Source organism: Vitis vinifera, chromosome 1 (assembly GCF_030704535.1).
Source record: "Vitis vinifera cultivar Pinot Noir 40024 chromosome 1, ASM3070453v1".
Classification (NCBI taxonomy): domain Eukaryota; kingdom Viridiplantae; phylum Streptophyta; class Magnoliopsida; order Vitales; family Vitaceae; genus Vitis; species Vitis vinifera.
The window spans coordinates 9,783,871-9,794,952 of record NC_081805.1 but is presented as its reverse complement, the minus strand read 5'-3'; the positions used below and the strand labels follow the sequence as shown (position 1 = coordinate 9,794,952).

At 35.1% G+C, this 11,082-nt stretch overlaps 2 protein-coding genes across 2 annotated transcripts; one reads left to right on the top strand and one right to left on the bottom strand.

The window, feature by feature from the left end:
* The first annotated feature begins 93 nt into the window (after positions 1-93).
* LOC104879959 (uncharacterized) lies at positions 94-2,556 on the top strand. Its single transcript, XM_010654789.3, has 3 exons — positions 94-694; positions 909-1,076; positions 2,071-2,556. Exons 1-3 carry the CDS (start codon positions 436-438, stop codon positions 2,292-2,294), a joined length of 651 nt encoding a protein of 216 aa, XP_010653091.1. The 5' UTR covers positions 94-435; the 3' UTR covers positions 2,295-2,556.
* Positions 2,557-3,421: 865 nt separating this feature from the next.
* Positions 3,422-6,654, bottom strand: LOC100260319 (protein PLASTID REDOX INSENSITIVE 2, chloroplastic). The gene is made up of 3 exons (XM_002267991.5): positions 6,233-6,654; positions 6,027-6,122; positions 3,422-3,975 (listed from the first exon to the last, which is right to left on the bottom strand). The coding sequence occupies exons 1-3, from the start codon at positions 6,521-6,523 to the stop codon at positions 3,784-3,786; spliced, it is 579 nt and encodes a 192-aa protein (XP_002268027.1). The 5' UTR covers positions 6,524-6,654; the 3' UTR covers positions 3,422-3,783.
* Positions 6,655-11,082: the final 4,428 nt, after the last annotated feature.

The window sequence follows — 11,082 nt, the reverse complement described above, 5'->3', positions numbered from 1 at the left end:
ATGTACTCTTTTGAAAAAGCTTCTATAATATATTCCGGCAAATGCCCCCAGACTTCTTAATTTTCTAGCTCTGTTATCATTATCATTACATACACGAGGTGATCTCGAAAAACTTTTATTTTTATGAACCGGTTTTGAAATTCAAGAAGTACATTTGATAATTTAAAAAAAAAATGTAAGTTTTTTAATTATTTTTTAGGATTTTCTTTTTTTAAAAATAGTTTACGAGAGACGGTGAACTGAAGTCTAGCTCACTAGGGCCCAATGGGCTTTTATGCCGGGGAACCGACTCGGAATATGGAGAATTGGAGAAATCAGAAAGGAATACAAGTGTGGAAGGCGCGGCCTCCAAAAACAGCTTCTCTGACACACCGCCCATGCCCCTTCAATGTAGCAGCTGATCACTGAATTGATTTGAGGAAGGAGAAGAGAAAAATGCAAATGACATTGAATATGTTGCCGAGATTGAGAGGCGGTGGAAGCTTGAAAATAACAAGGACGGTCTCTCCTTCATTTCATTCCCTGTTTTCTCGCTCACCGCCGTCCCGTCTTCTTTCTGGTGCTCCCGTTGATGCTGTTGGCGATGATCTGCTGTTGCAGCACTCACCTCCTCCCCCTGTTAAGCCCCTTATACCCACCCTCCTTCAGCCACGGGTGGTGGTCTACGATGGCGTCTGCCATCTCTGCCACCAAGGTAATATTGCATCATTACATCAATATTTTCTTCTCTTTTTCTTCTTGTTTTCTAGGGTATTTGCATTTCTGTTATAATTCACGAAAGGCCAATTGAATTCTTCAGTTAAATAAGAAAAAAGACGGTCAGTTGCTTCGTTTCTTTTGTTTTTGTCAATTGGGTAGAAATTCCCTGATTGATAAATGGTTTATGTCACAATCCCTTAATTTTGCAGGAGTGAAAAGGGTTATTGCAGCAGACAAGCATAGGAAGATCAAGTTCTGTTGCCTCCAGTCTAAGGCTGCTGAACCATACTTGAGAGTATGTGGCCTGGACCGAGAGGATGTTCTCCGTCGCTTTTTGTTCATTGAAGGCCCGGGTTTATACCACCAGGCCTCCACTGGTTTGTCTCCTCACTCTGTCCTTTGTTCTACATCTCTAACATAATATTTTTCTCTTTAACAGAAATTTTTTTATGATCGTTAATCGAAACCTAGCCTATCTACGTATTGAGCTCCATTTGGGTTCGCTTGATTTGTAGTCATCTTGCAAGAATAAATCAACATTTTTGTCAATCTTAAGATCAACCCTTCTCCATTTGCATTTTTTTTTAGGGGAGTGATGCTAACTTCAATCCTGATGTCTCATTTAAGAAAGAAGCCACTCATGAGGCCTAGAACTACACTTTGACTAACTAGACATATATTAGTTAGAGAACATCCCTTCAACCCCATGGGTGCTTAGTGATTCCTTACCAACCAACATATTAAATATTGAATAGTGTATGAACAAGCAATTGTTGGGTATGCATCCAAAACCTCAACACAATTTGGGGGCAGGATGGATGATGGGAATACTGACATGGTGGTGGCACCACTTGAAATCATTAAGGCAGAGTATATTTGGTGAAATCTGTATTTGCCATTCAAATGAATGCAATTGAAATCTGTATTTTCCATTCAGATGCATTGTTCATGGAATTAATGTGTTCTAACATGCATAATATGCAGGTATAATTTATACCAAGGGATTCTGAAGATGAATGGAAGTACTTGTCAAATTAAATGTATTAGGCATTCAGAAACTCTTTGTCTTGAACCATCTATTTATAGGATCAGTTACATTAAAAGGGAAAAGGCGAGAGTTATTGCAACTATTTGGTGTTTGCTACATTAATTCTATTGCTTCCTCATTGGTGATGATTTTTGTTAAAATAAAGTCACCATCTTTTATCCCCTTCATAGACTTGAACCATATTGCTGCTTGTTGGTGCTGAATTTTGTTTACATATGACTCATGAATGGTGGATAGTATCATTTAGATTCTTAGTGATTCTCCTTTCACATTTTCCCCATATGAGAGTGAACACCATCTGATTCTTTCATGTGATTTTGCAGCTGCACTGAGAGTGCTGTCTTATCTGCCATTACCCTACTCTGCTTTAAGCACGCTCTTGATAATCCCGACTCCTTTAAGAGATGCTATCTATGATTATGTTGCCAAGCGACGGTATGACTGGTTTGGAAAAGAAGAAGATTGCTTGGTTTTGAAAGAGAAAGAGATGCTTGAGCGTTTCATAGACAGGGAAGAAATGTTGGATCAGAATCGATCAGATTCTTGATTAGCCCTCGTGGTACCATTGTGTCAAGATTCTCTAGTTTTCAAGGGAAAGAGATGCTTGAGGCTTTTATAGAGATAAGAACGAAACACCAGATTGGAGTCGATCATATTTGATGATTATAATCAAATGTAAAGTTGTTAATGCACTGTACTATCAAGATTACTGCAATATACCCCAAATATCATTCTTGGTCAGAACCACTGGAGAAAGATTGCCCTGTGAGACTGGAGAAATAAATAATTTTTACATGTTTACAAGTTTATATATTTCTCAATGGAATGTCATGCATGTCTGTTGCCCCAGTATAAGGATTGCACCCTGTTGACAATACAAAAATGTTCATCAATTTGATTTTGATATATGGATGAATCCCATAACTGACCCCGGCAGAGCTGAGTGCTAACTTATAATACATTCTTCACTTGCATCAGAGGATGAGTGTCTCGCTAATTGTTAGAATGTAGTCATAATCCAAATAAAGTGCCAGCCATACGAATAGGAAGCACTTGGAAAGCATTGCATTCAGTAGATATGATGCATCCCATGAAGCACCAAGGGAACAAACACTAGGCAGTACTTGATGATCGGATCCAAATTGCCTCATTATGAACTAATTACATCTAATATAATGTTATATTATGTTCCACACTTATTAAGAGACTATGCGTCAATTTTTCAATCATAGTATTCTTTTCATTCTACATTTTTAGTACCATAGTTTCTCTAGTAAAATATGAGGTCGGGAAGCTAGTCTATACTACTTAGATGACCCACTTTCTTAGGGAAATGGAAGTCCCGAAAAATGTTCTATGAATATTTCAGGAAGACTCGGATTCAATTGTATATCATCATCTTCTCCAATAGTTTGCTATATCCACCCTATTCAAGTTCCCAATGCCACCAGGCTTGTTCCAAAAATTCTCCAGGAAAGAGATCAGTCACCTCGTGTCCCCACCCCCTTGTCTCTGAATTTTGTACCACTCCGAGAGTTGGGATACCAACAGGGCCTAAGAAATATCAAGAACTGATCTCTCCAAAAAATGAAAATCCAGCTTTGGATTGATATTTGTCAAAATCCTGGTTGTTTGTTGGATGGTATCTCAATTTTAGTAGTTTATAACAGCAGCAAAACAAAAACATTGGATGCATTAAAAACAGAAGATCATGAATCCATTTGCTGTATATTGCCTCTGTAAATTGAGCAACAAAAGATGAAAAGATATTAGAACAATCTTCCACATCATAAAACCTTCAATTTAAGTTCTTCTCAAAGCACAACACTGAATATCCTAACAGTAAAGTTCATGAACTTTCTTGCCAAATCTCAATTAGAACAAAACCTGCAAAACTTTCACATCCTCAAGTGACTTAAAGTCACCAGTCAGTCTTACACGGTGTGCATGAATTAAGGATTTCAAAACTGCACCATGAGCTCTCAGAACCTAATCAATACTCGTAATGACAACTTGAACATGAGGAGGCTTTCCTATTAATTGCCATCATCACCAGTCCATTCATTCCAGTCCTTGTCAACATGATCTTGGGCCCATTTGACTGCAGCACGGGCAGCTTGTGATCCAGGCAAACCCCGTTCATTCAGAGTATCAGCCATGTCAATGAAAGGAATGACCAAGAGTGTCCCAGGACCCCCATACTCGGTGTGTAAGAAAGTACTGAAAATCTGTTCAGAGTATTATCACAAGCAAAATAGCTCAGCACCTTTTACACTTTCAGCATGTCCAATCAAGAGAAGTAGCCTTGACAAAGGCAGAATAAGAAAACAAACTACCTTAAGGCCCCATAAAATACATCTCTAACATGACAAGAGTTTTAAGTACAGGAGAACAACTTCAAGAGAGGAATCACAAAGAGATATTCCAAGTATCTATATTTACATGAAAGATTGTTTGATAATTAAATAAGGATGTCATTTAGAAGTATCTCCCATACTTTCTCTTTCCAAGGGAAAAAGATAAATACAAACTGTAATTGAGTCCTATTTCAAAATAACATACTCTTGTAAACCGTTTACACAATTTCCCCTTATTTTGCTGAAAGTACTGGTGTTTGGTTTCACCAGTGTGACAACCAGCAAATAATTTTTCAATTCTTTGATTTTTTACCCTTTTTCTCTTTTAACCTTTCTTTTATTCTTTTGCAAGCAGATACCTAAATATCCCAAGTTTGTGTTCAGTTGGAAATTTGTGCTGGAGGCAATTTCAGTCCTTTTTCTTTTCCCTCATAATGTTAATGGTATTAACTGTTAAAATTCTTAGTACTTGTGGCTAATCCAATCACTATGATAAGACAACCGATTCTAAGATTGGCAAACAATGTCCACATTACCACTTGAAGCTGTATATGGATGAGGACTGTGAGACTTTTCTCTGATGTGGTAGGGTGTTCCTAAAGTAAGATTAGTAATTAATAAGTGGAACCAGTTGCATTTTTGAGCTCTCATTGGAAACATCTCATGGCATTTTACAGTAAACTTCTTATATCACGAGCTTCAATGGGAAAATGGGTACCATGGACCATTAAGCTCTGGAGTAGATGGAAATAGGGTGGATGAGATGAGTAGTGGAGAGAAGGTGAGAAATGTATGGGGGTCAAGAATTCTGCACCATTGTTAAAACCACAATACATTACACATTGGTAAACAAATTGCTATACAAGGAAAAAAAGCAGAAAGAGCTCTAGCAACGGTTTTCCAGAGAGAGAGAGAGAGAGAGAGAGAGATGTTTCCTGTTAACATTGGGTATTAAGTTTTATTATACTAATATGAAACTATTTAAAATTTTCTTATAAATTTATCATGTAAAAAAATTCTTACAAATTAAATATGTATCGTCATTATCCTACTTGGGAAAGTTGGGGATCTACTCATTAGAAACATGAACCTATATCCATGCTCGAAAATGGTAACTGGTTGGGTGGCCTAGAAATGCCTTTGAAGATATGTTATAAAGAAAAAGCAACAAAAGCAAAAGCATGTATGGTAATGAAGATGTGTTTTTCCTCTATGAGACTGTACAGTACAAGAGGTATTAGCCACATGGCTGTAAATTTCTTTTCGGTCATCTCATTGTGGCATGACTTGTGGTATGGGGATCTGACAAGCTTTTTGATCCACATATTTGATCCACTGTTTTAGTTGAATGTATTGTGAGAGTTATCTTGACACAGGAATGAATGCCATTTGGTCATTTTTCTTTTGCTTCCATTCTTTTTATTGTTATTAAAGAAAAATTAGTAATGGTTATACATATTTAAACAAAACCCAACACCCGCCATTCAACAATGCACAAACCCTTCACTAAAGGTAAACCTCAGAAGATACGCGTAAACAACATTACATCTGCATAGAGTTCATGGTTTCTTGGTTTTTAATCACTAAACAAAAGGATAAAGCACAAAAATGAAAACAAAATTGAGATTTTATTTTCACTTAGACGGCTGTTTACTTCTCAAACTAAAATGCCAAAGTGGTGCCTCACACATGTAAAGGGGAAATGAGGATTGAGTTGTCCAACCTTGAAGGAGGCCATATCATATGGGGATATATGCTACGCATGTTTAACTCATGAAGATGAATAACAAACAATCAAGCCTCGTATCCATAAAAAAAACGAGACAAACCTCTATTTTCCTACTTAATTAGAGTCATACCCATTCCAACAAACCAGAAACTTGTGCAAATAAAAGAAAATTTGTGGGAGAGAGAGAATCTACCTCCGTGCAGATTCCAACAACTTCTTCAACAGACTCTCCATATATATCTTTCTTGGAGAATTTGTTAAGAAGATGGGTCCTGAACTTTTCCGTCTCCTGTAACCCAGAAAGATAAAACGAAAACAAAAAAAAAATCATCGCAGAGAGTTTCTCAGTCTATTACATATAAAATACGAAAATGAATAAGAAGAAAGTGACGGACTTACAACTTGGGCGAATTCAGGAATTGGATCGGGAAATTTGTATTCGGCCGCCCGGCAAATGTGATTTGCGAAAGAGGAAGAAGAAAACACCAGAGAATGGAGCTGTGGCTGTAATTTGGTGGTGAGCGAAGAGTGAAGAGGCCAGTGTTTCAACCTGATGCCAGTGTAGCAAGTAAAGGAAGAGGAATTGGAGAAAGATGAGAGAGCAAGATGTTGGTGGGAGTGGGATGAGGTAAACGAGGAAAATGGAACAAGATTAGATAATGGAGCTTTACTGCAACAACTCCAGTCCATCTCTCTCCCTCTCTCTCCTCTTCTTATCTCCAACTTCAGGGTGGGTTTAACAGGTGTTCTAGTTTTTAAAATCAAACTTCGATATAGGCCGATACTAGGGGTTTTAGGTTCTAACTTCTAACTTCTAAGAATGTCTAGGATTAGCCTGGTCCATTCCAATTTTCAGGCCCACGTGTGGGCTCCGATTGCAGGCCCCAGCCCACCGTCTTTCCCTCTCATCACCGGTTGGGAATGATTTGTTTTTAGCTTGTAGTGCTCCATTGATGACATGATCTAATAACCTATTCAGATTTGAGATAGTGGGTCCAATCTTGTAATATGACCATATTTGTAAAAGAACTTGATCATTTACTCTAATTACTTTCAACTAATATAAATTTAACCAATAAGATTTAATTTCAATCTAATCCACGAATTTGAAATTTGATGGTATAAGTGTATAACATAACCTATATTATTTTTCCACATTTTTGTAAGTAAAATGAATGGATTTGTGTGAATGAATTAAGTATTAAATATGGTCCATTTTTCTTGAAAATCAACTTGGCCAAAGTAAGTCACCACTTGTTGGTGCTGCAAAACTTGTCTTTGGATCTTCCCTTAATTCCTCCTACCTTGTCCTTGTATCTTCTCTTAATTCCAACTTTTTTGGGGACTTGATGAGAAGTCATGACCATGGTGAGTTGACAATTGACATAAGCAAGAAATCGTATTGCTCATTAACATGTGGTGTGTTGTATACTTGTTTGGCTAAATACATCTTAGCATCAAGGAAGAAAATATCAGGATATATCAACGATATATCGTGTATCGAAGAAGGTGGATACGATATATATGTAAGATATATCGTTTGACAAAAATATCGGTAAATATCGGCGATAATATCGGTAATCACGGATATATCGGTGAAATAAACAAAATATCAGTCCTAAATAAGAAAAAAATCATTGAAATTTCAGGGATATACTGGTTATATAGGAGATATATTGGTTATATCGGAGATATATCGATGAAAAATCGGTAAAAAATTAAAATATTATAAAGAAGTTAATTTTAATTATCTTATAATTAAATTTGTATACTAATTAAATCATAAATAAAATTATCAATATTTTTAAATAAAAATATTTTGTATCAAAATGTACCAATATTTTTAAATAAAAATAATAAATATATTTAAATAACATAATTAGTATATTTGCAATAATTTAGTTTTAAATTAATAATTTTATTTTATTTTGATATTCAAGTGTAATAATAGTATATTGAGAATAAATTAACTTAGTACATTTTTAAATTAGTATAACATTGAATTTAAATTAGTATATTTTTACAATTAATTAATATATTTTTAATAGAGGTAAGTAAATTAACTTAAATAATAATATATTTAAATAATATAATTAGTATATTTGTAATAATTTAACTTCATAATGAGTCTACACTTACAAAATTCACATTTCTTATCAATCGACACTATATAATTAAATTTAATATCACAAATCATATTATATATATATATATATTAATTTCTTCAATAAAACAATTTTAAAATGCTTATTATACTTCTAATTTCATTTTTAAGAGTTTTTTCTTATATTTTTATAGGTTTTGATGAATTTTTGGTCTATCGATATTTTGTGTCAAAATATCCGTCGATATATCTCCGATATATCTGTAAAATTCAAGTATCGATATACTCGTGATTATCGATATTTTAATCCTTGCTTAGCATGACCAAGATGGGGTTTTGAAAAAAAATATATAGATACAACAATTTTAACCTAATGAGATTGTACAATCTTAATCTTAATGTCAATTTGATTTTTAATGAGAGCTTTAAACTTTAGAAAAGTAGGTTATGCTTTATCCTTTATTTTTAGCAAGTAAACCAAACAAATCGAGTGTGATCATCAATAAAAGTAAAAAATAGCGAGTACTAGAAATAGAGTTAACAAGAGAAGGACCTCATAGGTGTGTATGAATTAACTTAAATGGTTTCATTGCAATAGATTGAGACAGAAAAAAGGAGCTTGAGGCTTTTTGCTAGCTAAATTACAACTAGTTGTTTTTGGTTTATCAATATTACAAGAATCCAAGTGACCTAACCTCATGTGCTTTGAAGACTTTGGAAGGAAATGATGCAATAGAAGCAGGGTATGATGGGAAAGATGATTGAATTTTGCACAAGCTATGATTGAGTTGACCTTGAAGGAGGACCCTTTTTGAAACTTGATCCTTGACAAGAAAATGGGGAGGCATAAAATTCAACAAAAATGTTGTTATCAAAAGATAACTTGATAACACTAGGTATTATAGTGCCCAGATGTGTGATAGAGATTTACTTATCATTTCCTATTGTCACTTGATCAAATCCAATGAATGGTGTCATAGGGTCAAACATGTTAATGTCCAAAGTAAAATGATGTGTGATACTCGAGTCCATGTACTAATTTGTTTTAGCAACAGTGGTGGGTGTGGCAACATGAGTAGCCATTGTAGGGTAAGAAAATTCTAAAGGATTAGAAAACTAGGAATTAGTTGTGAATATGGTATTGAAAGATTTAGGAGAGGGTTGGGGTTGATAATTTAGATTTGTATGATGAAAGTTGATAAGAGTAGTTTGTCTAAATTTACTACAAATGTATCACCGAGGCTTTTGGTTTTAGGTCGAAGTATTTGGTTTCCATTAGGCTTAAGGGTCGACACTATTGTGGTTTGCCTAATATGCTTGGTTGATATTGATTAGTGTTGGTTTTAAGGGTATGGAAATAAATGACTAGCCCAAAAGACACAAATAAAGAACAAAATTAATAAGAAAAAAACTTATCAATTGAGGTGTGATAAACACTGTCCTTGAAATAGATCCACCCTCCTCGAAGATGAACTCGGTGCACTAAGGTACCAGTGGTCTACCTACAGGATTCAACATCCAGATCTCACCTTGGGTACACTCTGTAAGCGAGATGTGCACAACTCAGGTTTTGAAAAAATTCCTCCAAATAGATGTATGAAAATACTATCTGAAAAAACTCTCTGAAAAATTGGTATTCATTTATTGAGAGTGAGAGGTGACCTACTTTTATATGCCACTAACACAGTCCCAATGGGACTCTACTTGTAATCAGAACATGACTCAAAATGGAAGGAGATTCTACCTATAAAAGGAATGAGACTCCACTAGTACAATCCCAATTTGATTCTTCCCAAAAATATAAGACTAATAGAATAAAATAAAATAAAAATAATTCTCAATAAGACTCTTCCCAAAAATAAAATAAAAATAAAAATTATTTACACTCTTCTTACAATCCCCTAGAGAGTGTAAACGTGATTTTTTTTTTTTTTAGGAAAAAAAAGAATTCAATGTATCAGTACTGGTGACCAAGGGTTGTGAACTAGTCTTAGGACAAATAAGTATTGAACCACAAAACATGGTAAAAATAAATTTCTATGAACCAGTGTTTCTTGATGTAACTCAAGGGACTTTTATCCACATTGGTTTTCTCAACTACACTACGAGTTGTATAAAATGGGTTGACACAAACAGACCATGCGCCTTGCCTGGATATTCATGAGAGCTTTAGAGAACCTGCCAAAGTTCTTATAAGAAGCGGTCCCACCTCCACTCTCATTTAGGTGAATCCATCAAGTATATTTTGCACTTAAACATACCATCCATAAGGAATATGATATTCATTAAGAGTAAACACTCAACCTTAATCAATGCAAAATACACTCTATCTACACCATATGGATAGACTCTCATACAATTAGAGTTGATAGAGCACCTCAAGTCAACAAGTGATTTGTTATTACCCATATGAACCTACTTCATGGAATTTCCATTCTAATAGGTTGGGTTACCACCACTCTTGACTTCTATAATAGGCATAAGCCCCATCCCCCTCGATGTTTCTTCCACTAGTTTCTTATTTAGTGGTTTGGTAAAAGGATCAGCCAAATTCAACTATGACCTCACAAATTCTAAGGATATAACCCCTGTTTCAAGTAGCTACCACACAATATTGTGCCTTAGGCGTATATGTTTGTTCTTCCCATTAAACATTTTACTCTTAGCCTTAGCAGTTGTAGTTTTTCTATTACAACGCATAGACATAGATGAGGTTGGTCTTGTTCATAAAAAGATATCTACTAAGAGGTTTCTAAGCTACTCAGCCTCAAAACTTGCTTTTTCTAAGACAATAAACTCAGCCTTCATAGTAGACTGAGTAATGCAAGTTTGTTTGGCAGACTTCTAAGAAACTGCACTTCCACCAAGGATGAAAACATATCCACTAGTGGATTTCATCTCATCTGAATCCGAGATCCAATTTGCATCACTAAATCTTTCAAGGAGACTTGGAAATCCACTAAAGTACAAACTATAGTTAATGGTGCCTCTCAAATATTTAAGGACTCTATGAACAACAATCCAATGGTCCTAATTAGGACTTTGGGTGTACCGAATCAATCTACCTACTGCATAAGCAATGTCAGGTTTGATACAGTTCATTAAATACATTAGGCTCCCTATGATCTGAGCATACTCTATTTGG